Source organism: Crinia signifera, chromosome 11 (assembly GCF_055691185.1).
Source record: "Crinia signifera chromosome 11, ASM5569118v1, whole genome shotgun sequence".
NCBI classification, from domain to species: Eukaryota; Metazoa; Chordata; class Amphibia; order Anura; family Myobatrachidae; genus Crinia; species Crinia signifera.
The window spans coordinates 124,716,502-124,741,975 of NC_139227.1; the positions used below are offsets into that span (position 1 = coordinate 124,716,502).

Here is a 25,474-nt window from a genome sequence, read left to right on the forward strand (position 1 = left end):
GTACATCACAGTGTATTACAGTACATCACCAGTACATCTGTGTCTCCCAGTATATACCAGTACATCACAGTGTATTACAGTACATCGCGAGTACATCTGTGTCTCCCAGTATATGCCAGTACATCACAGTGTATTACAGTACATCACCAGTACATCTGTGTCTCCCAGTATATACCAGTACATCTGTGTCTCCCAGTATATACCAGTACATCACAGTGTATTACAGTACATCGCGAGTACATCTGTGTCTCCCAGTATATGCCAGTACATCACAGTGTATTACAGTACATCACCAGTACATCTGTGTCTCCCAGTATATACCAGTACATCTGTGTCTCCCAGTATATACCAGTACATCACAGTGTATTACAGTACATCACCAGTACATCGCCAGTACATCTGTGTCTCCCAGTATATACCAGTACATCTGTGTCTCCCAGTATATACCAGTACATCTGTTTCTCCCAGTATATACCAGTATATCACGGTGTATTACAGTACATCACCAGTACATCTGTGTCTCCCAGTATATACCAGTACATCTGTGTCTCCCAGTATATACCAGTACATCTGTGTCTCCCAGTATATACCAGTACATCTGTGTCTCCCAGTATATACCAGTACATCTGTGTCTCCCAGTATATACCAGTACATCACATTATATTACAGTACATCACCAGTACATCTGTGTCTCCCAGTATATACCAGTACATCTGTGTCTCCCAGTATATACCAGTATATCACGGTGTATTACAGTACATCACCAGTACATCTGTGTCTCCCAGTATATACCAGTACATCTGTGTCTCCCAGTATATACCAGTACATCTGTGTCTCCCAGTATATACCAGTACATCTGTGTCTCCCAGTATATACCAGTACATCTGTGTCTCCCAGTATATACCAGTACATCTGTGTCTCCCAGTATATACCAGTACATCACATTATATTACAGTACATCACCAGTACATCTGTGTCTCCCAGTATATACCAGTACATCTGTGTCTCCCAGTATATGCCAGTACATCACAGTGTATTACAGTACATCACCAGTACATCTGTGTCTCCCAGTATATACCAGTACATCTGTGTCTCCCAGTATATACCAGTACATCTGTGTCTCCCAGTATATACCAGTACATCACAGTGTATTACAGTACATCACCAGTACATCTGTGTCTCCCAGTATATACCAGTACATCTGTGTCTCCCAGTATACACCAGTATATCACGGTGTATTACAGAATATAACAGTACATCTCAATATATCCTAGGGTATAACAGTATGTAACCAGTATGTCACATTGGCCCTTATTCTGGTTCACTTTCAAAGGCAAATTCTTCTCTAATGGACAAACCATGTGCACTGCAGGGGGGGGGCAGACGTAACATGTGCAGATAGTCAGATTTGGGTGTTTTATTGTTTCTGTAAATACTGACTGCATTATTTTACACTGCAATATAGATCTCACTTTGAAGTGAAACCCCACCGAATCTAATGTGGGGTACACACCAGGACGATATGGCCCAAAACGAAACAATTTAGATACAATCTAAACCGATTGTATGTAAATTAGCCATGTTTTGGGCCATTTCTCTGCCCTTTTGATGCGATCCCGATCCGATGCGCGGCCCCGCGGGTCGTTAGGTCTTTTCTGAGATCCTACCTGCTGCAGGTAGGATCTCAGAACCGACCATTGTAGTGGGTGCGGATCGCGATCACATCAGAGGCTTTTTCTGTGCCTGTTGGTGGCGGGCCGGCGGCTCCGTCAGCTCGTGAGCGGGTCGTACGTTCCTGTGACAACCCGCTCACAAGCAGGATCATCCTGGTGTGTACTCTGCACATGTTACATCTGCCCCACCTGCAGCGCACATGGTTTTGTCCATTTGAGATGGAATTTGCCTTTGCGAGTGAACCAAAATAAGGGCCATTGTCTCCATAGTGGTATGTCACATAATAGTAATTGTGTCACCAATATGCCAAAGGGTATCCAAAAGAATGACAATTTCTTTACGGTCAGGGCAGCCAAACTATGGGACTCTCTTCCAGGTGAGGTGGTGTCGGCTGACACAATAAATACGTTTAAATTAAAGTTGGACAAACATTTATTGATAAAAACATCCAGGGGTACAAATAAGAATCATAATCGGTCAATAAAAAAAAACCCCTGAATACGCTACATATAACAAGGGATAAGCTATTAAAAACTAGGTTGAACTCAATGGTCGCAAGTCTTTATTCAGCCTTATCTACTATGTAACTATGACGAGTATTTCATGTTTTTTTATTCTTAATTTTTGGGACTTTTTCATACTTTAACATCAGCGTGGACGGATTGGGACTGTGCAGTATATGTAGTATTGCTGGACGTATCTCGGTGTTAGGGTGAGCGCACACTATTATCCCCAGTCCCACAGCAGGTTCCTATTATTCCTCCGCACAGCGCCATCCCCAGAGTGCATGTTCTATTTGGTTACCAGATGTTTCCACCTTATTACAGCGCACACAGACAAAATAAAGAGTCATTATCTGCGTCACTCAGCCCGGCTCAGCCCGCAGATCCATCACATATGAGAGAGATTAGCAGACACATGCCTGTCACTACGACTGCTCCCTGGGGCCTATTCAGCTCCCTGAGAACTCCACTCATTCAGTTACTGCTGCTCCCTGCACAGCCCAATAAATCATCTCGTGTGCTCTGGATAATACACACATCAGCTACTCGCTGACTTCCAGACTTATAGCAGAATGAAGTGTGCCGGAGCCTTATGTGAGGAAAGAGGATGGGACGGTCCTGCAGGAACAGTGCACAGACTCTATATCCCACATCAGCCAATCACACAGCTCCTGGGAATCTAACAAAGTGCATTTGTATTTAGTACATGTGTTTTCACATAGCGGGAGTTGTATCAAGACTGGGAGAGAGATAAAGTTTAGACGTTGCCTACAGCAATCAGCTTGTCATTTCATAGACCACAGGTTCTCAAACTCGGTCCCCAGGACCCCACACAGTGCATGTGTTACAGGTCTCCTCACAGAATCAAGCTAAATAATTAATTCCACCAGTGGATATTTTGAAATGTGTCAGTGAGTAATGAAAGCACCTGTGCACCTGCCGGGGGACCTGGACACCGTAAATGGTGTTGGGCCATGAGGACCGAGTTTGAGAATCACTGTCATAGATTAAGCTATATAGATGACAGAAGGTGAGTCGAAGCTGTGGGCAACGTTATGAACTTGATACAGATCTCTTATAATCTGTTATTATATTATATAATATTTCCATAACTTTTTAGTTTTTTTTTCTATAAGCTTTGGAAATAACTTTTTGGGCAATCGGAAATGAGACATTTGACAATTGCTTTGCTTTCTAACTTCCCCACGTGTTGCTGCAATATCCACAATACCCAATGACCAGCAGTAACCGCAGCAGAAATTCCCAGCTATCCAGAGTAAGTATTCACTATCCCTATCCGTGAACTGTCCTCGTCCCCTCGCTACAGATCCGCAGTCCGAGTTTCCCTGGACTACACATTGCTGTGGTCTGGGTGCTTGCTGCCTTCATTCTGTCTATCAGGGAAGAGGCGCTGCAGTCCCCTGTGTTGTGGCTTTTGCTTAATGCCAAAGTTTTGAATCTAACTTTTCTGTTTCCAATTACTCCCCATTGTCTTGGGTTACTATACCGCAGGGAACGTGCCGGCATTTAGGTGAACGGTTATCCCATTCTGTTCTTGGTGAGATAATATTTCTAGAGCAGACCTGACCCAGCTGGGTTACCACATACTAGATCTGAAGAGCAAGTAATTCCGTGTTTAATACAGGATCTTCCAGGCCCCTATTGGCAGTATGTGTGTATGGTAATCACTGAACACGAGGAGGGTGCGCTGTGCATACAGGGGCTGCGGCACATAGCGGACCGTTATTGAGTGGATGACAGCCGGCTGTGCGCTCCATTGTGGCTTGTTTACACTGAGTAAATCAAGTCTGACACTGCAGGAAGGGAGAGGAAATTGTAGATTTAACAATGACCTCCTGTATCATCTGTCAGTCATTACCCCCCCCCCCCCCCCATGCGCGGCCTGTCCTGCGGTGACAATGCCCGAATGACTGCTGCTTAGTACAACGGTCGGCACCGTCAGATGGCAAAGTCTGCAAGGTTTTATGCAGGTTGGCAGACATTGTCCTGCGCTATGGCTTATGTGTTGTTTCAGTAGGTCATAACATAATGTACACCCCATGGTTATCTCTGCTTGTAGCCAGTACTCCCTTGTATGCCTGTCCTGCGCAGCAGTGTGGTGACTTACTTTGTGTCTCATTCAGAGTCGTGCGCCAGAAAGACGGACAATGGTTTCTCTCTCTCTCTCTCTATATATATATATTGGACTTTTGCATGAGTTATATTGAGAAAGTATACTTATTTGTGTCTACCAGGTCTACATACAGGGGGTGATTCAGGTTGGATCGTAAAAAGACGAATTCGCTCTAGGGATCGATGTTGCGTGTCTGCACATGCGTATCGGCAAAAATACGCGATGCGAACGCCTTCGGCTAGTATCACCAAGGCGTTCCCACACAGCGGTGCAGGCAGAGGGCTGAAGCATGGGGACGCACAGCGCTTCCTGGGCATAGCAAAGCCTGCTCAGAACAGCCAGCTGACATCACAGGACGCCCACCCCATCTAGGCGTTTGTTAATACAAATGAGTTTGCTCGCCCGGCTGGCGACGTCTAACCGCTCAGCAAGCAGCGAATATATGTTGCTTATCGAGCCAAAGTGAATCTCCCCAGATAGGAGTTGTATTTCCCATCAGCCCCAGTTCCACCCCGTACACCCCAGCCGCCGCCATCTCTGCGTTACTCTGGGCAGGAGCAGAATCGGGAGATTTGTCAGGAAGTAACAATGTTCTGTAGGTTTATGCCGTTTCCAATAGTCTATAATAAAACGGATGTAACCATAAACCTCTCTCATCAAAGCCAGACCTGGCAGCATGACAGCTATTTCATTCTATGTAGCGTACATATATTTTCCTGAGTGTTGTCTTTCGCAAACCGAAATAAATACATTTAGGCTACAAGGACCCATACTGTATTAATCCTATGAATATAGAACACAAGGAACAGCTAATTAGATTAGAGAACTGAAAAATTAGATTTGCATTTCCCCCCATGTTTGAGAGTTGCGGAGAAATCGGCACAATGTGCCCGGAGGCCGCAGCAAAAATACAACAAGACTTTACTTTGTGGAGATACAATTACAAAACACTGGAAGATCTGTCGGACGCTGGAAGGTACAATGTGACGTATGTTCTTCCAGCTTCATCCCGCAACCACCAGAACAAAACCAGCCGGTGGCCATCGCGTAATCTGGTGATTACTGAAAACACGACAAACATGCCATGATTTCATGATTGCACTGTATGAGCTTCAGGATGGGACACAAGGTATTAAAAACAGATAAAACCAACTGTACACCCAGGACATGCTACACATTACAAATAAACAGCAGAAATCACATGTGAATATATTTCCTCAATAAGCTCATGTACCATAGAGAGAACCCTGATGACCTACTGTGTTCTTGGTGGGCAGGACGAGAATATCCCAGTATACAGAACGGGAGCAGTAGTACTGTGCAGTATCACACATCCCAGTATACAGAACGGGAGCAGTAGTACTGTGCAGTATCACACATCCCAGTATACAGAACGGGAGCAGTAGTACTGTGCAGTATCACACATCCCAGTATACAGAACGGGAGCAGTAGTACTGTGCAGTATCACATATCCCAGTATACAGAACAGGAGCAGTAGTACTGTGCGGTATCACACATCCCAGTATACAGAACGGGAGCAGTAGTACTGTGCAGTATCACACATCCCAGTATACAGAACGGGAGCAGTAGTACTGTGCAGTATCACATATCCCAGTATACAGAACAGGAGCAGTGGTACTGTGCAGTGTCACATATCCCAGTATACAGAACGGGAGCAGTAGTACTGTGCGGTATCACACATCCCAGTATACAGAACGGGAGCAGTAGTACTGTGCAGTATCACACATCCCAGTATACAGAACGGGAGCAGTAGTACTGTGCAGTATCACACATCCCAGTATACAGAACGGGAGCAGTGGTACTATGCAGTGTCACATATCCCAGATATACATCACAGGAGCAGTGGTACTATGCAGTGTGACATATCCCAGTATACAGAATGGGAGCAGTGGTACTGTGCGGTGTCACACATCCCAGTATACAGAACGGGAGCAGTAGTACTGTGCAGTATCACACATCCCAGTATACAGAACGGGAGCAGTAGTACTGTGCAGTGTCACACATCCCAGTATACAGAACGGGAGCAGTGGTACTATGCAGTGTCACATATCCCAGATATACATCACAGGAGCAGTGGTACTATGCAGTGTGACATATCCCAGTATACAGAATGGGAGCAGTGGTACTGTGCGGTGTCACACATCCCAGTATACAGAACGGGAGCAGTGGTACTATGCAGTGTCACATATCCCGGTATACAGAATAGGAGCGGTGGTACTGTGCAGTGTCACATATCCTGGTACACCGAATAGGAGCTCTGGTACTGTGCAGTGTCACATATCCCAGTATACAGAACAGGAACAGTGGTACTATGCAGTGTCACATATCCCAGTATACAGAACAGGAGCAGTGGTACTGTGCAGTATCACATATCCCAGTATACAGAACAGGAGCAATGGTACTATGCAGTGTCACATATCCCAGTATACCGAACGGGAGCAGTGGTACTATGCAGTGTCACATATCCCAGTATACAGAACGGGAGCAGTAGTACTATGCGGTTTCACATATCCCGGTATACAGAACAGGAGCAGTGGTACTGTGCGGTGTCACATATCCCAGTATACAGAACGGGAGCAGTAATACTATGCAGTGTCACATATCCCAGATATACATCACAGGAGCAGTGGTACTATGCAGTGTGACATATCCCAGTACACAGAATGGGAGCAGTGGAACTATGCAGTGTGACATATCCCAGTACACAGAATGGGAGCAGTAGTACTGTGCAGTGTCACACATCCCAGTATACAGAACAGGAGCAGTGGTACTGTGCAGTGTCACACATCCCAGTATACGACACACCAGCTGTGGTACTATGCAGTGTCACATATCCCAGTATACGACACACCAGCTGTGGTACTATGCAGTGTCACATATCCCAGTATACGACACACCAGCTGTGGTACTATGCAGTGTCACATATCCCAGTATACGACACACCAGCTGTGATACTATGCAGTGTCACATATCCCAGTATACGACACACCAGCTGTGGTACTATGCAGTGTCACATATCCCAGTATACGACACACCAGCTGTGGTACTATGCAGTGTCACATATCCTAGTATACGACACACCAGCTGTGGTACTATGCAGTGTCACATATCCCAGTATACGACACACCAGCTGTGGTACTATGCAGTGTCACATATCCTAGTATACGACACACCAGCTGTGGTACTATGCAGTGTCACATATCCTAGTATACGACACCCCAGCTGTGGTACTATGCAGTGTCACATATCCCAGTATACGACACACCAGCTGTGGTACTATGCAGTGTCACATATCCCAGTATACGACACACCAGCTGTGGTACTATGCAGTGTCAAATATCCTAGTATACGACACACCAGCTGTGGTACTATGCAGTGTCACATATCCCGGTATACGACACACCAGCTGTGGTACTATGCAGTGTCACATATCCCGGTATACGACACACCAGCTGTGGTACTATGCAGTGTCACATATCCCGGTATACGACACACCAGCTGTGGTACTATGCAGTGTCACATATCCCGGTATACGACACACCAGCTGTGGTACTATGCAGTGTCACATATCCTAGTATACGACACACCAGCTGTGGTACTATGCAGTGTCATATATCCTAGTATATGACACACCAGCTGTGGTACTATGCAGTGTCACATATCCCGGTATACAGAACAGGAGTAGTGGTACTATGCAGTGTCACACATCCCAGTATACGACACACCAGCTGTGGTACTATGCAGTGTCACATATCCCAGTATACGACACACCAGCTGTGGTACCATGCAGTGTCACATATCCCAGTATACGACACACCAGCTGTGGTACTATGCAGTGTCACATATCCCAGTATACGACACACCAGCTGTGGTACTATGCAGTGTCACATATCCCAGTATACGACACACCAGCTGTGGTACTATGAAGATTGCAGGGAGAACTAGGGATGGATAACCAATATTTGGGCTTCTGCTGGGCTGAGCACACTGAGTCAGTTCCCAGACCCCCAGCGTACAGGTTCTGCGATCGCTGCCAGTCACAACATGGAGCATTAAGCCAGGTGACCCAGCCGCTGATTATACGCCGGCTGCTGTCTGATTGCAGCTTCTCTTTATTCCGCAGACTTTGCTGTCGGCTAAAACCAACTCCAAACGGCAATAAAGGAGAGGTCCAGCTCTTAAAATTGGAGGTCAATTAGACACTTAATGATAAAGCATATCTTTAAATATATTTCTGCTATTATTATCCTAGCAAAAAATTAATTAAGCAGGTCATACAGGACATGAAGGCTAATGTGGAGTGTAATTATTGCTGATCTTTCGCCATGCTCTCCTCTACAGAGAGTCCTTGTTCAGCTCCTGACTACTTGAATTTCTAGTGTTTAATCACATGAAGAAAGCTCTGTTTGAATCTGCCGGAGATCTGAGCACATTTCTCTCCCTTGTTGCAGCTTATCTGAATCTGGAGCTTTTTACATTTAAGACATGTTCTGATATGATTAAATATGACAGATCCTGAGATACAGAGTACGTACGGGGGCGGCGCGTCCTGGTCACACGTTTTATTACTAGTTCTAGTGAAATCTACAGAATAAAAATCAAGGTATCTTCCTGCCCCACTTCGTCTTAATGCCCCACGTCAGCTGGGGCTATTACGCACATCCCGTTACCAGCTTCTCTCGGTCACCTCTGGACGGTAATGCACAGGGGTAATAAATGTCTACTAGATGGGTGACTGAGGAGGTAACAAACATATAGAGAGGTATTCAATGTCGGGTCACGACTGTCAGGCTAATGTAGGAATAACAGTGGGGTATGTAAACATATATTGAAGGGTTTATAAACATGTACTGCAGGGTAACAAAGAGGGGTAATAAACCTACACCATAGGGTAACAGAGAGGGGTAATAAACATGTACTGCAGGGTAACAAAGAGGGGTAATAAACCTACACCATAGGGTAACAGAGAGGGGTAATAAACATGTACTGTAGGGTAACAAAGAGGGGTAATAAACCTACACCATAGGGTAACAGAGAGGGGTAATAAACATGTACTGCAGGGTAACAAAGAGGGGTAATAAACCTACACCATAGGGTAACAGAGAGGGGTAATAAACATGTACTGCAGGGTAACAAAGAGGGGTAATAAACCTACACCATAGGGTAACAGAGAGGGGTAATAAACATGTACTGCAGGGTAACAAAGAGGGGTAATAAACCTACACCATAGGGTAACAGAGAGGGGTAATAAACATGTACTGTAGGGTAACAAAGAGGGGTAATAAACCTACACCATAGGGTAACAGAGAGGGGTAATAAACATGTACTGTAGGGTAACAAAGAGGGGTAATAAACCTACACCATAGGGTAACAGAGAGGGGTAATAAACATGTACTGCAGGGTAACAAAGAGGGGTAATAAACCTACACCATAGGGTAACAGAGAGGGGTAATAAACATGTACTGTAGGGTAACAAAGAGGGGTAATAAACCTACACCATAGGGTAACAGAGAGGGGTAATAAACATGTACTGTAGGGTAACAAAGAGGGGTAATAAACCTACACCATAGGGTAACAGAGAGGGGTAATAAACATGTACTGCAGGGTAACAAAGAGGGGTAATAAACCTACACCATAGGGTAACAGAGAGGGGTAATAAACATGTACTGCAGGGTAACAAAGAGGGGTAATAAACCTACACCATAGGGTAACAGAGAGGGGTAATAAACATGTACTGTAGGGTAACAAAGAGGGGTAATAAACCTACACCATAGGGTAACAGAGAGGGGTAATAAACATGTACTGCAGGGTAACAAAGAGGGGTAATAGACCTACACCATAGGGTAACAGAGAGGGGTAATAAACATGTACTGTAGGGTAACAAAGAGGGGTAATAAACCTACACCATAGGGTAACAGAGAGGGGTAATAAACATGTACTGCAGGGTAACAAAGAGGGGTAATAAACCTACACCATAGGGTAACAGAGAGGGGTAATAAACATGTACTGTAGGGTAACAAAGAGGGGTAATAAACCTACACCATAGGGTAACAGAGAGGGGTAATAAACATGTACTGCAGGGTAACAAAGAGGGGTAATAAACCTACACCATAGGGTAACAGAGAGGGGTAATAAACATGTACTGTAGGGTAACAAAGAGGGGTAATTAACCTACACCATAGGGTAACAGAGAGGGGTAATAAACATGTACTGTAGGGTAACAGAGAGGGGTAATAGACATAAGGCATACGATGGTATGCGATGCGATATCGCGCAATGACATACAATTTTAAAATTGTATGACATTGTACATGGCATACAATGTGATGGGATGCGATTATAAATTGTATAAGCACCCTAGAGGGTGCTTACAATGTTAAATGCACCCCCACGCAACCCCCCACTATAAACGTGAACCCAAAGCGTGGCGAGCGGACGCGCATAACTTCACAGGTATACGCGTCCCCTCGCGGGGCGCGCTGCGCTCGCCACACTATATAAAATCAACTTCACGCCGACGTGGATAGTGGGGGTATGAAAAGGTCGTAGGACGCATACCGCCGCCCCTCACGGGCTTGCAGCGCTCGCCACGCTTCGGGTTCACGTTTATAGTGGGGGGTGGCGTGGGGGTGCATTTTACATTGTAAGCATGCATTAGGGTGCTTAAAATCACCCATTAGGGTGCTTATACAATTTTTAATCGAATACTGGTGTAAAATCGCATCGCATGCCATCGGTTGTATGGCATGCGATGCGATAAAAACACCGTACGACCAACATCGGGGGCGCCGCTATAATACACAAGTACCTAGACATGTACTGTAGGATTATATAGAGGGGTAATAGACATGTACTATAGGGTAACAGAGAGGGGTAATAGACATGTACTGTAGGGTAACATAGAGGGTAATAGACATGTACTGTAGGGTAACAGAGAGGGGTTATAAACATGTACTGTCGAGTAACAGAGAGGGGTAATAAACATACTTGATGGACGATAGAGAGGGGTTATAAACATGTACTGTAGGGTAACAGAGAGGGGTAATAGACATGCACTGTAGGGTAATATAGAGGGTAATAGACATGTACTGTAGGGTAACAGAGAGGGGTAATAGACATCACTGTAGGGTAACAGAGAGGGGTAATAGACATGCACTGTAGGGTAACAAAGAGGGGTAATAAACATGTACTGTAGGGTAACAGAGAGGGGTTATAAACATGTACTGTAGGGTAACCGAGAGGGGTAATAAACATGTACTGTAGGGTAACAGAGAGGTGTAATAAACATGTACTGTAGGGTAACAGAGAGGGGTAATAAACATGTACTGTAGGGTAACAGAGAGGGGTAATAAACATGTACTGTAGGGTAACAGAGAGGGGTTATAAACATGTACTGTAGGGTAACAGAGAGGGGTTATAAACATGTACTGTCGAGTAACAGAGAGGGGTAATAAACATACTTGATGGACGATAGAGAGGGGTAATAAACATGTAGTTTAGGATAATAGGGGTTAAACCTGTATATGGGTGGAGGCAAAAGTTTTGGGCAACCTTTTGTAGCATGATATTACAGGAGATTATTGATGTGTTTCTGGAAGTTGTGAATGATTACAATTGTCACTATTACAGCCGTAGACATTTCTCCAACCAGTAGCAGGGCTAAATATGAAAAATCCCAGGAGCAACTGAAATTACATTGTATATATATTCATACATACATACATACATACATTCATTCATTCATTCATTCATTCATACATACATACATACATACATACACAACTATATAGCAAATACCCCAATCATGTGTATGCTCTGTGTCAGTATGAAAGCCTATGTATTATTTCTGGGTGATTTTAGTCACCGCTTTCCTCCATGTCCAACTCTGCGCTACAGTAAAACCAATGGGCGTTTGGGCCTTGCATTATTTTTAGTCTAATCCATGTAAGAGTATCCGGTATGCAGTAGCCATGTGAAGCCCGTTGCTATGGTGATGAATTTCCGTTGAATACTAGGTAATTACCACCATACAAGAGAGGGTAAGTACCACGTACTGCTCCGTCCCTGTCTGTCTCTGGAACACTCGGATTATTACTGGCAACTAACAGATTCCGTCTCCACTAAATGCTGCATCATCTGTTTTGTTCACATTACACATCGGGATAATTATAACATGATACAGACAATAAACTCATTATTGTATGGGGCTACAGCCTCGCCCTAGCATTGCCAACCTGTAGGTTAAAAGCATGACAACAATTACTGGGAGATCATATGACTATAATGAGAATATTGTCGTTCCGTCCCAGAGTTCAGGTCACATGACTACACCAGCGAGGCCTCCGATAACCCATATCAGCTATTTCCGGGGGACCCGTGTGAAATATCACTTAGCGATAATAGTTATCATTTGTGTTTGGCAATGACATATTATTTATTGACATGTGATGGGCTGAACCAATGGGAATGTAGCCTGTAGCAAACGAGTAGTGGGCTGAACCAATAGGAATGCAGACATTCGGTACTATTGTCAGTATATCACTTGAGTGCTCAGTACTGTACATCAGTCGGCTGGAGGCTTGTGACTATGATGAGCGCTGTACACAGACATGTTAAGGGTCTTATACATCAGTTATCACAAAACTTTCCCCAAGTTAGAGATTCCCCGATCCACCAATCCGCGCCCATACGTTACAGATATTTTTCGGGGACTTGCGGATTGTTTTCGGAATATAAAAATCTTTCAATGTTAAAAAAAACAACAACATTGTACTACAGGTTGAGTATCCCTTATCCAAATATCCGTTATCCAAATAATTAATAATTAAAACCATACATTCCAGAAAGTGAAAAAATATATATATTTTTGCTAAAAGCACAACTGGGGACACGTGTACTGTAACTGGCACTACTGGGGACACGTGTACTGTAACTGGCACTACTGGGGACACGTGTACTGTAACTGGCACCACTGGGGACACGTGTACTGTAACTGGCACCACTGGGCACACGTGTACTGTAACTGGCACCACTGTGGACACGTGTACTGTAACTGGCACCACTGGGGACACGTGTACTGTAACTGGCACCACTGGGGACACGTGTACTGTAACTGGCACCACTGGGGACACGTGTACTGTAACTGGCACCACTGGGGACACGTGTACTGTAACTGGCACCACTGGGGACACGTGTACTGTAACTGGCACCACTGGGGACACGTGTACTGTAACTGGCACCACTGGGGACACGTGTACTGTAACTGGCACCACTGGGGACACGTGTACTGTAACTGGCACCACTGGGGACACGTGTACTGTAACTGGCACCACTGGGGACACGTGTACTGTAACTGGCACCACTGGGGACACGTGTACTGTAACTGGCACTACCGGGGACACGTGTACTGTAACTGGCACTACCGGGGACACGTGTACTGTAACTGGCACTACTGGGGACACGTGTACTGTAACTAGCACTAAATATGTACAAGAAAATGATTGCTTGCCATTCACATTCAGTGCCTGAGATAGGACACAAACTTTGTTTCATGTTTTGAAACCTTGTTTTATGCAAAAATAAAGTATATTTGTGTGTATGTCATGTGTTTGATGTGTTTATACAACATAAATGCAAGATACCTCAGGATACATCACTGAAATATAAAAATATTCTGAAATACGGAATAATCTGTTATCCAAACTTCTTCTGGTCCTGAGCATTTTGGATAAGTGATACTCTACCTGTAAGTAACAAACTTGAAATCTGCTGATTGCTACCATACACAAACAATCCAATTCATGTGTGAGATTCCTCCAGTCACTGGCACCAAACTGTGCAGAATGTATAACTGTCAGATCTACAGATCTTAACCTACAGATCTATAGATTTGGTTGGTCCATATAACCTATGGACAGGGCCGGTGCAAGGCACCGGAGCGCCCCAGGCGAGTCGGGGTGGGGGCGCCCCGGTGCCGGGGGGGGCGGTGTACCTGTCATGTGGCTGTGTATATAAAGCTTGCGGTGGCGGGGGGTCCCTGCAGTCAAGAAATAACGAGCGCTATCCGTCTGGCTACGCGGAAGCGCTTCTGTTGTGAAAACACTGGGCGCACGCTGATTGGCTGAATCTCAGGGGGGGGGGGATGCCGCCCTCCAGTGACCGGCGCCCTAGGCAAATGCCTAGATTTGCCTAGTGGTGGCGCCGGCCCTGCCTATGGACAGACCAAAGATCTATAGATTCCCAACCACAAATCCCTCTGGTCCCTCATACACCAGCCTACTGTTCTGTATGTTTACATTTTAAAATTTGTAGATTTCCCCAAAGACCTTAAATCTAAAGATCACAGATTCCTCCATGCACTATAGGTAAAAGCTCACAGAGATCACAGCCTATGTACACACCCCAAATCTACATGTCCCCATCATATTATACAGATATACACATATAGAGCATCCCCAGGATGTGGCTACCAGACCTACAGCGAATCACTGACCTGGATCTGCTGCTGTAGGATGTTGATCTTGTGTTGCTGTTGGAGAAGTTGCTGCTGTTGTCTAGCGATCTGTGAGAGGGTAAATGGGACACATAGATTATATACTCGCATGGCACACACATCATCCGAAAATGTCTGTTTCACAATTTTAGTACATATTCTATATTTCATCATTTAAGCTGGACCTAAACACTGAACAGGTTTCCAGGTGATGCTTATTTGTACAGTCACTGAATTAACATGTTTCAATCAAGCTGTTGATAGGTTTCCGCAGTGTCCTTTATAACATGGATGGCACAACATAAACCTGGGCGGACGTGGACCAGTGACAATTGCGGCATATAGATTTATATAAGCATCTCTGGCTTTCAGCAGCTGATTTGGTGACACTGCTACAAATGTCTAAATGTGCCCCTTATATCCTATAGCTGCCTACACTATACACAACAGTGCACCCCCCCCCCCCCCCCCTACCCACTGAGCTGGGAAGAGGAGGAATCTGGGCATCACATTCACCGATTATTGCAGTGTACGAGAGAACGGGCACCACGAGTACAGAATATGTAGCAAACACTTGTGGTGACTTAACCCCCTGAGCACCAGGCACGATGGGAGCAGAGGGGGGGTCACATATCACTGGGCTGGGAGCTGGGTTATCAGCCGCCAGATGTGCACTCTCTCTGACACCAATTACACAATGAATAATGTACAGATTGCCCGAGGATGTTGTAACAAACATCAGCCGCACTCAATTTCACTCTATAAAAACTTATGATTGGCAGATGGAAATGAGCCAAATCTATGTGAAACCGTTACACAACACCGTGCCTTGACCCTGCGCCGCGGTATAAAGGAAGGGAAGAGGATGTCAGAAAGCGGACTTGCGCCACTGTTAGCATTCTACGCCGGCATGACCCCTCCGCTGAGTCTGTGAATGGCAAACTCTCTGAGCTCCCCATCGTATTCGTTATCAACACCCCTTATTCCGAGATCCCTCGCCATGTGCAATGTGACTTGTTCGGACCCTATTTTTTATTAAGCCTCCTGTTAAACCGCTCCAACAAATATTTTTAAAGTGCAAATTACAGCTGCCCCGTTAAACATTGGGCAGCAATGCCACCCTGCTCCGGCCACAGGGGTTATTAATATGTCTAAGGAGACTTTGGAACCCTATGTGGCCGGTATGGTCTCCCCCTATGTGGCCGGTATGGTCTCCCCCTATGTGGCCGGTATGGTCTCCCCCCTATGTGGCCGGTATGGTCTCCCCCCTATGTGGCCGGTATGATCTCCCCCTATGTGGCCGGTATGGTCTCCCCCTATGTGGCCGGTATGGTCTCCCCCTATGTGGCCGGTATGGTCTCCCCCTATGTGGCCGGTATGGTCTCCCCCTATGTGGCCGGTATGGTCTCCCCCTATGTGGCCGGTATGGTCTCCCCCTATGTGGCCGGTATGATCTCCCCCTATGTGGCCGGTATGGGCTCCCCCTATGTGGCCGGTATGGGCTCCCCCTATGTGGCCGGTATGGTCTCCCCCTATGTGGCCGGTATGATCTCCCCCTATGTGGCCGGTATGGTCTCCCCCTATGTGGCCGGTATGGTCTCCCCCTATGTGGCCGGTATGATCTCCCCCTATGTGGCCGGTATGATCTCCCCCTATGTGGCCGGTATGGGCTCCCCCTATGTGGCCGGTATGGGCTCCCCCTATGTGGCCGGTATGGTCTCCCCCTATGTGGCCGGTATGATCTCCCCCTATGTGGTCGGTATGGTCTCCCCCTATGTGGCCGGTATGATCTCCCCTATCTCCCCCTATGTGGCCGGTATGGTCTCCCCCTATGTGGCCGGTATGATCTCCCCTATCATATTTCAATAGAAATTTCAATCTTCCTGAAGGCAGAGCTCAGCTTGCAGGCTATGAGCCGTGGATGTCACCCAGATAACACCAGGGGCTGATAAACTGCTTTTATTGGCCTATTGGATGGGCTACATGCTCGCTCCATTGAGCGTGACAACCTAGTTTTAAGTGTCATTTAATTTTCATTTTGAAATATAATTACTAAGTGTTCACTGTAAGATATCACTTGTCTGCAAATGTGTCAAGATTAATTTGTGCTAGCTTATTCACAAGTGTCAATAGTTAATTACTGTATCGTCTCTGGATGGTTTAAATGACATTCTGATTCCAGAACTTCCTTTATGTGATTTTTTTCATTTGGGGACGAGCCCGCCGTCTCACATGTGGACAAATATTGGAACCCATAAAATATCCGAAGTTATACTCATTAAAACCGGTGGAGCGTTGCGCTCTGCCGTACCCTGCTAAAATACTTTTTTTTAAATTAAAAGATAATTCCAGTAATAATGTCAGATTCTTAAAAAATGCACATTAATTTTAGGTCCGTCTGATCTAATGCTCAGGGGTCCTCTGTTTGCGAGCATTGTTGTTGGAGGAGTCTGTAGTGCGGCGGGAGGAATAACACTTACTTATAGATTTTCTTTCCCACTAGAGATTGTTTTAAAGTTTACTGATCTCTTCTTCTCTGGGAAGTTCGCAGAGATGAAATGAATATGGCACAATTGGGAGACAAAGTAAGGGAAAGAAGGGAATGATTGGCAGACAGGCGAATCATGTTCGACCACCCTCATCTAGGCAATAACCAGTGCGGAGCTGGTGCAGTATATGTGCGGGGGATTATATAAGGGGGTCTTGCGGCAGCACATTCAAGGAGCTATATTACGCAGTTGTGACGTCGTAGGGGATATCTCACTTTCTGGGGAATCACCTGTTCCTGCTGCTGCCGCGCCAGGTCCATTTGCTGTCGCTGTTTCTCTATCTGGGAGGCGGCCAGTTTCTTTTGCTCGTCGTGTGCGGCCAGTAGCTGCTCCCGGAGGCTGATTAGCTGCGTAATCATGGTGGAGAGTTGGCGCTCCTTCTCTGCTAAGCTTTCTGGGGTTCCTGGGCAGAAGAAGAAAAGATCGTTAAAAACAAGGTAACAGGAGAGCTGGCTGGACTAGATCTACATGTCCAAATTGAGAGGTCTAAACAAATTCAGACACCAGGATGAATTAGTCAAAGTGAAACACACATACATGCACGCATATATAACACAATCAACTGCTGATAAGAGTGAGGTCACCATGTTTGACATTTGATGACAATTGCTCTGACCTCTGACCTCCCTCCATTGTCAGTGATGTCACTTCCATTGTGTTCTGGCACAAAACATATATACCCATTATATGCACATACCGCCTCATAATAGAAAGCACAGTCAATGCTGATAATCACCCAATGACATCACATGTACAACCAAGAATGTGTAACCGTATTGAAGAAAGGTAACAGGACGCTCAACTACATGTAGACAGAAAAACTCTGTGGAGCGGTGCGGCATCCCGGAAAAGTACCACCGCAAAGATGAAAAGACAAAGGAATTGCTAAAGGACATAAAACAAACTGCTAATAAAAGGTATATCAGCACGTAGGTGTGTGGGGGCCTACATTGAAGTCTAATCATTTTATTTATATTTTGGGTGCACTACAATAAGTGGATACAACATTAATGTCATAACCATCTATATATGTGTCTAGTGTCCGGGAGTCTCCGAAACACTGCCATCTGCTGGCAGAGAGTGAAACTACATCTCTTTCTCACACATGCACAAACACAAAAGGTAGAAGACTAGCTTTCGAAGCTTTTGCATCGAGCGGGCTTACTAGTGTATAATATGAGGACATAATACTAATGTCATATTATAAGGGTCCAGAACACAAAGAAGACATCGCACTAATCCCATATAATAAGATGACATAACACAATACCTATTACAGGCACACAGCCCTGTGCTTCCCCTATGGCAGATCACCGCCCCAGCTGCCCATACTAATCCTTTACACATCTATTCCCAGTCTATTGGTCTCCCCGGAGAGATGAAGAACAATGTTCTGTCACTGCTTCATCAACCACTGGCGACCATCCCTAAGGAAGTGAAATTCCCATTTGGCCCCTGAGACTGGCGGACGCCGGATTGCGCAGCAGCCACAGGGCTGGTATACAGAGGATGGCTCTCTGATGTTCCCACATCACACATTGGCCTCAGCATTTAGCATTTGCCGTTCATCTTTCAAATGTCAAAAAAAAAAAAGAATTGGAAGAAAACACAGGAGAAAGTGAAAGAAAGGAACAATTGCATGGAAGGTCCTGGGAGATGAAAGACCACTTTGTGGTGTCCGAAGACTGAGCTTCAACATCGCATTCAAGTCCAAATTTAGGTTAAAATGCTTTCTACTCCAAAGGGCCCAAATGCATCATAAGATAAAGGCTGCAGCAGAAACAAACACACAAAGATCTCTATTATTTCATCTATCTTTGGTTACAACAGCTGAAGCTAAATGATTAAGTTCTGAATGACTTTCTAACACCAGAAAACTGTCATCTCTTTGTCTCGGCATCAGATAGCTATTGTTGGTGCCTCCATATGCTGCTCTCTTTCTGTAAATGAGACGTTTATAAATGCCTCAATTGTGTTCCAGGACTGCAGGTCGGCAGCGCAGGAAACATCCTTAGCGTGCAGAGTACAGAGGCAGCTGCGTTTATCCCCGAATCAGCCACGGAAGGACAACAAAACGCATCAACTGATTAGATTAGCCAAGCGTTTAGGAATCCAACAAACCACGTGCCACCATATTCTTCTGCCTCATATCTCACCCTAAGAACGTCCTGTAACCAGCACTGATATCACCAGACCCTGTGCCACCATATACTCCGCCCACATCTGCTATATCTCACCCTGAGAACGTAACCAGCACTGATATCCCCAGACCCTATGCCACCATATATCTCACCCTGAGAACGTAACCAGCACTGATATCCCCAGACCCTATACCACCATATACTCCGCCCACATCTGCTATATCTCACCCTGAGAACGTCTTGTAACCAGCACTGATATCCCCAGACCCTGTGCCACCATATACTCCGCCCACATCTGCTATATCTCACCCTGAGAACGTAACCAGCACTGATATCCCCAGACCCTGTGCCACCATATACTCCTCCCACTTCTTCTATATCTCACAAGGAAGTGTATATATCAACCACTGATAGTGTTCATTCTAGCACCCGCCATCTTTAAAAACCCATGCAGTTCCTCTTCCCTGCCTGGAGTGTCGCTGTCTGCTGTAGTGCTTCTATCACAGTGTGGTCTGTATATCAGCACTGATATGCAAATCAGTCCTGTACTGAAATCCCAGTCCACATGCTACCATATACTCCTGCCTGTTATAGATCATTGGGACCTTGTATGTATCCATCACTGATATATTCTGTCCCTGTGCTGCCATATACTCCTGTATAATATAGCCTGTATATATTGTTACAGCCCCTGTGCCCGGCGTACCACCGATACTTTCTAGTGTTTGGAATCTGAAAACAATCCTGGACCATGTGCACTGGTGTATGCTGCAACCAAGGACTCTGGGATTTCCCACCAACCATATACGTACACATCCACAACTGATTCAATATTTAGAAAAACAAAATACAAAATGAAATTGCCCAAAATACAAGTACTCCTAGCTGTGAGTGATACTGCGCTCCTCTGGCATATTCCTGTAACCGTTTCTGTACAGGACGACATTCACTAGCTTAGGTGGTAATGAATAATGAACGGCTAAGTGCCAGGCGGAATGCAGGCTGCGTTTGGGACTTAATGCACTCTAACGTTAAACGTTAAAGCTGCTCCATGTTTATTTATTTAGTTCATGCAAGTTCTAAACACAAGGAGAGTTCAGCACAAGCAAATGTAACAAAACAGATCACATCCAAACGTACAAAGCAGCCGCCTTCCGGATGGATGTAGCGACACCGTCAGAGCAGAGGTACGTTACTGGAGAACAGTCGGCTGACTGGCTGAGTACACTGACAGTGACACAATGACACATGGTGAAGTGCTGGGGAACCAGGGTGAGTACATTGCGGACAACGTTCTATCTACGTATGAGCTGGAGGAATGTAGATCTATGTGTAGGTTATGGATAATGACCTGTCCAGGTACACTGAGGAAGTGGTAATCCCGTAACCAGAAACGCACCAATCATAATGGCAATGGCATTGTATCCTATATAATAAAAGGCTGACGCAGCATCTCACCTCTACGGGGGGGATTCAAGTGTTGTGCATGCCAGCAGCTTTTAGATGGTGTCCAATGGAGCAATTCCAGTGTTCCTCCGTTCGGCTTGGCACAACTTTGCGGATTTGTCATGTTGACGGGCTGGGAACTTGCATATAGGGGTGTATCCTATTACCCCTGTAAAAACTGATGGTTTTCACTGTTTTTCCCCAAAATAAGTCCCCGATAAAGGCACGGCTTGTGCCGGGTTATTAGGGCCTATTACTGGCGATCAGCGATCCCGGGTAATAGGATATTGACCATAAGGCGTTATCCTATTAGCAGCAGTGACTCATCATAACCCTGACCAAACCAACTATCAGCGCTATTAGCCCTGATGCCGGCATCCTTTCCCCCAATAACCGCGGCCATCGGATTATCCTTTTCCTGCTCAGCATGATCCCTGATAAGCAGCCACCGGGACCCACAATAACACATGGGATCAGAGACTTATCCTTGATCCCATGCATTTTTCGCCCGATCACGGGACTATTTTCGGACAATAAAAAGGGCTGTTAATTGCATACCGCGATAATGACCATCGGTTAGAACTTGTGACATGCGGACACTTTTATTGGTCAAAGAGGCTTCTGGGATAATAGAGAGAAAGATTCTGGTCATTTCGTAACCACAGTTTTGTGACGGTTCAGCTGCCCACAAATTCAGGCTCAATTACTGGCCAGCTAAATGCCATAGAGGCAACACTAGAGGCGAGCGTCATAATGGCAGCAAGAACGGTCATTGCTGTCAGTGCGAGTTCTAGGAGTATTCTTATGGGACAGCAGATATTATAGGACCGGTATTTATCCTATGATAACTCCAAGGATTGTTTCCCTCTCCAATAAATCCCATTGATGTAACTCTCTGCGCTGGCTTTCCCTATTCTGATAGTCTGCTGGCAGCCATTGAAGTTATGAGCTGTGAGCCGCACAAGTCATTAAGGCCCTGGCATTTTGAGCTGTACGTCCCAGCTGTATAAACACTTCAAATATCCAAATTATGTTTAAAAAAAATAATAATAATTCACTGTAATTATTTCCTGAGCAAAATACAATAAACTTCATCAATTCCTTTACTGGTCTCTGTACGGTGGCAGTCAGGTCGTGTGGTGCTGATCTGAGAATCATTATGTAAGGAGACAATAGTGCGTAATGACGGCCACGTGTGGGCTTCTCGTGCAGGTGACAGATCCCAGGCTGGGCTCCTTCAGCCACAACAACCTTTGTTTCTCTGCGACAAACGCAGAACGACAACTGGCAAAGTTCTAATGTAATAATGTAACTAGTGACCGGAAGAGAAGCGTAAAAGAATAAAACGAGACTACGTAACGTAATTGCCAGCAGACATCTCCGGCGGTCACATATAAAACACAACGTGATTGCTTACACGACACATAACAATAGGGCAGCTCGCGCCATGTAAATTGGTTTTGTTTTAGTGACTTATTGAAGTTACTGTGTAACTGGGATAGCGGTAATAATAGTAAATCAGTCACTAAACATTCAGTGTAAAGCGCTAGAGAATACGCTATTGTTATAGATAAATAAGTGTTCTCCTGAGGTTGCAGTTCCTTCTATAACCATAGTAACGCTCGTCGGAGGATGATGATGTAACAGGGCTGCCGACTTTTACAGTCTCCTCTCCGGGATAACCCCAGAGAGGAGACTGTCAGCATCACTTCTGGGGGCGGGACCTGATGGAGACACATCATCAGTCTCTGCCCCCAGTAATGCAAATCCCGCAATATGCGGGTCTCTGATGAGGGGACGGGGCTAAATGTGCCCGATTTGCATATTTAGCCCTGCCCCCTTCCGCTGAAAAGCCGTGAATTGCGGCAATTTCAAGCTTCTGCCCCCAGGTACATGAGGGGGGGAAGGGGACCGCCGGAATCCGGGAGGGTTGCCCAACCTTGTGGGGGGCCGGGAGGGGGACCCGATTTTCGGGATCCTCCCGGCCATTCCAGGAGGGTTGGGCAACCCTGTGTTATAATACAGTATTTAGTTACATTTAATGAAGGTATAAACAAGCAGATGGATTCCTGTGGTGCACATCCGTGGTCTAACAGGTTACTGATATCTATCAACGTGGCCACTATCAGTAACATGCCACTGACAATTCCATAAGACGCCATACAGTATCTCCATGTGTCTTTTTAGCCACATCCTTATTGCCTCCCCATAACCACCCAGGAACACCCCATGCATTCCAGCTACCACTGCTCTAACTTCCAACTGCGACTATACGCCCAAAATCGGAAAAGGCGCACAGTGCGACACACTGCACAGAAAGTCATGCCCCATATTCATATAAACTTACAAACTTGAAGTAAGGGACACTGAGACTATAAAGTAATTGTTCATCATAAAGACTAAATTAACTCATGGATTGTAAAGCGATACAGAAACGTAATGAATGCAGGCAGAAACTTACATTGGTACTTGTGGATTATCACGGCTCCCACGATGGCCATCGTACATGAAAAAATCACATCGCATTGCATGCGATTTTTCGCTGAAAAGCATCCAAATGCATTGGAATTAGTATGAAACATGTTCAATGGCCCCCAAATGGCATTTTTGAGGCTGTACCACCCCCACTATGAACGCGAACCCGAAGCGTGGTGAGCGCAGCGAGCCCGCGAGGGGCTGCGGTACGCGTCCTACGACCTTTTCATACCCCCACTATCCACGTCGGCCTGGAGTTGAGAATAGAAAGTGTGGAGAGCGCAGCGAGCCACCGAGCCCGAAGCGTGGCGAGCGGACGCGGACACCTGTGAAGCCCGTGAGGGGACGCGTATACCTGTGAAGGTATACGCGTCCCCACGCGGGGCTCGCTGCGCTCTCGCCACAATTCGGGCTCGCCACACTTTCTATTCTCAACTCCACGCCGACGTGGATAGTGGGGGTTTGAAAAGGTCATAGGACACGTACCGCCGCCCCTCGCGGGCTCGCCACGCTTCGGGTTCGCGTTGATAGTGGGGGTGGTACAGCCTCAAAAATGCCATTTGGGGGCCATTGAACATGTTTCATACTAATTCCAATGCATTTGGATGCTTTTCAGTGAAAAATGCGATTGCATGCGATAAAAAAAAAAAAAAAAACCCGGCAAAAATCGCATCGCATGCCACTATATATGGCATGCGATGGGAGCCGTGATAATCCACAAGTACCCTTACATTTTACTTGTACTGCCCCATACAGGACAGGCCCCATGTAAATGGTCAGTGAGTGTACAGTGCAGTACCCTCTTTGTCCTGCAGATATCACTGTTCCAATTGATGTGTATGAGAAACTAGCCAGATCTACCCACAAGCATCAGTGAAAACAGTGACACCTACAGGCTGCAACTGTTACTGCACTAATCACATAATAACCTGTGAATGATTTGTCATACATGGTAGTATCACTGTTTATTTATTTTTTTCTCTCTGCGGTGCTATGTAGAAAACTGACTGGAGAACAATGTTCTGAATCATTCCGAAACAGTTTTGTATGTTCTGCGTGACGCTGCTGGCAGCCCTATTGACGCTGCGAGGTTCTGATTACAAATCTGATCCGTAATGACTCCGACAACGCCGACGACTCCCCATAATATCATAAATAATAAACAAATCGTTAACACCATTACCGCAAAGTACAGTCATATTCATTGTACAGCCACTCAGACATCATAATGGGGCATTAGTAAATAAATGTACGTGAAATGGAACCCGCAGGGGGTTAAATGCGACTGCTATGCTCCGCTATCATCACCCACACCACACTGTGTCTTATTGCTTATTACACAAGCACACAGCCAATTATATGGATCTAATTGTACAAATGGCAAACAGATTGCAGGGAAGTCATTGTCTGGAGAGCAAGGACTGGCACTGTGATATGAGGTGCTCGGTGCCCCCCTCATATCCCAGAAATGTGTCTCTATAAATACTGCTGATCACAGGGAGGACGGAGAAGCAACAATGCAGAGTGTGCAGCTGTGCGCCCGGCTCGCAGCGAACAACTGCACAACAAATAAAAGACAATGGTACAAAAAGAAAAGAGGAGAAAGGAAAGAGATTAGGAGTATCACACAGGGTACCAAGATAGTTTTCATGTAAACTAATTTTGGACATATACATAAATTAGCCGCGATCGCACCTGGTGTGGAACCGGCGATGCCAGGCTGCAACCTGTGGGGGGAAATGTAATAAAAGAGCAAGAGGATCATAAAAACGGGTTTCTCTCATCGAAACATTGCGCAGTAACGGTGACACAAGGAGCGTAAGATCAGATTCCTCCCTCCTTGGAACAAGATCTGGTCCATGAGTAATAGAAGTTTTGTTTGGTGTCTGACCTACAGTAGGTGACAATGGAAGTTATTGTGTCGCTTGGCATAAACCATATACTACACAGGGTAATTAATGCAGAAATCCAGTGATAAATTCCTATTTATTTAATCGGTACTGGTGTATTATTACGGCGCCCACTAAGCAAATAGCTTA

At 45.6% G+C, this 25,474-nt stretch overlaps 1 protein-coding gene across 17 annotated transcripts in view; it reads right to left on the reverse strand.

Moving 5' to 3' along the window:
• The window catches only part of SOX6 (SRY-box transcription factor 6), a 442,476-nt gene that overhangs the window by 135,285 nt on the left and 281,717 nt on the right, over positions 1-25,474 (reverse strand). For all 17 annotated transcript variants that reach the window (XM_083164677.1, XM_083164684.1, XM_083164689.1 and 14 more), the window contains 2 exons: positions 17,604-17,776; positions 14,825-14,893 (listed from right to left, as the gene is read on the reverse strand). In XM_083164677.1, the coding sequence (XP_083020803.1) occupies positions 14,825-14,893; positions 17,604-17,776 (242 nt within the window). The remainder of the gene's footprint in view (positions 1-14,824; positions 14,894-17,603; positions 17,777-25,474) is intronic.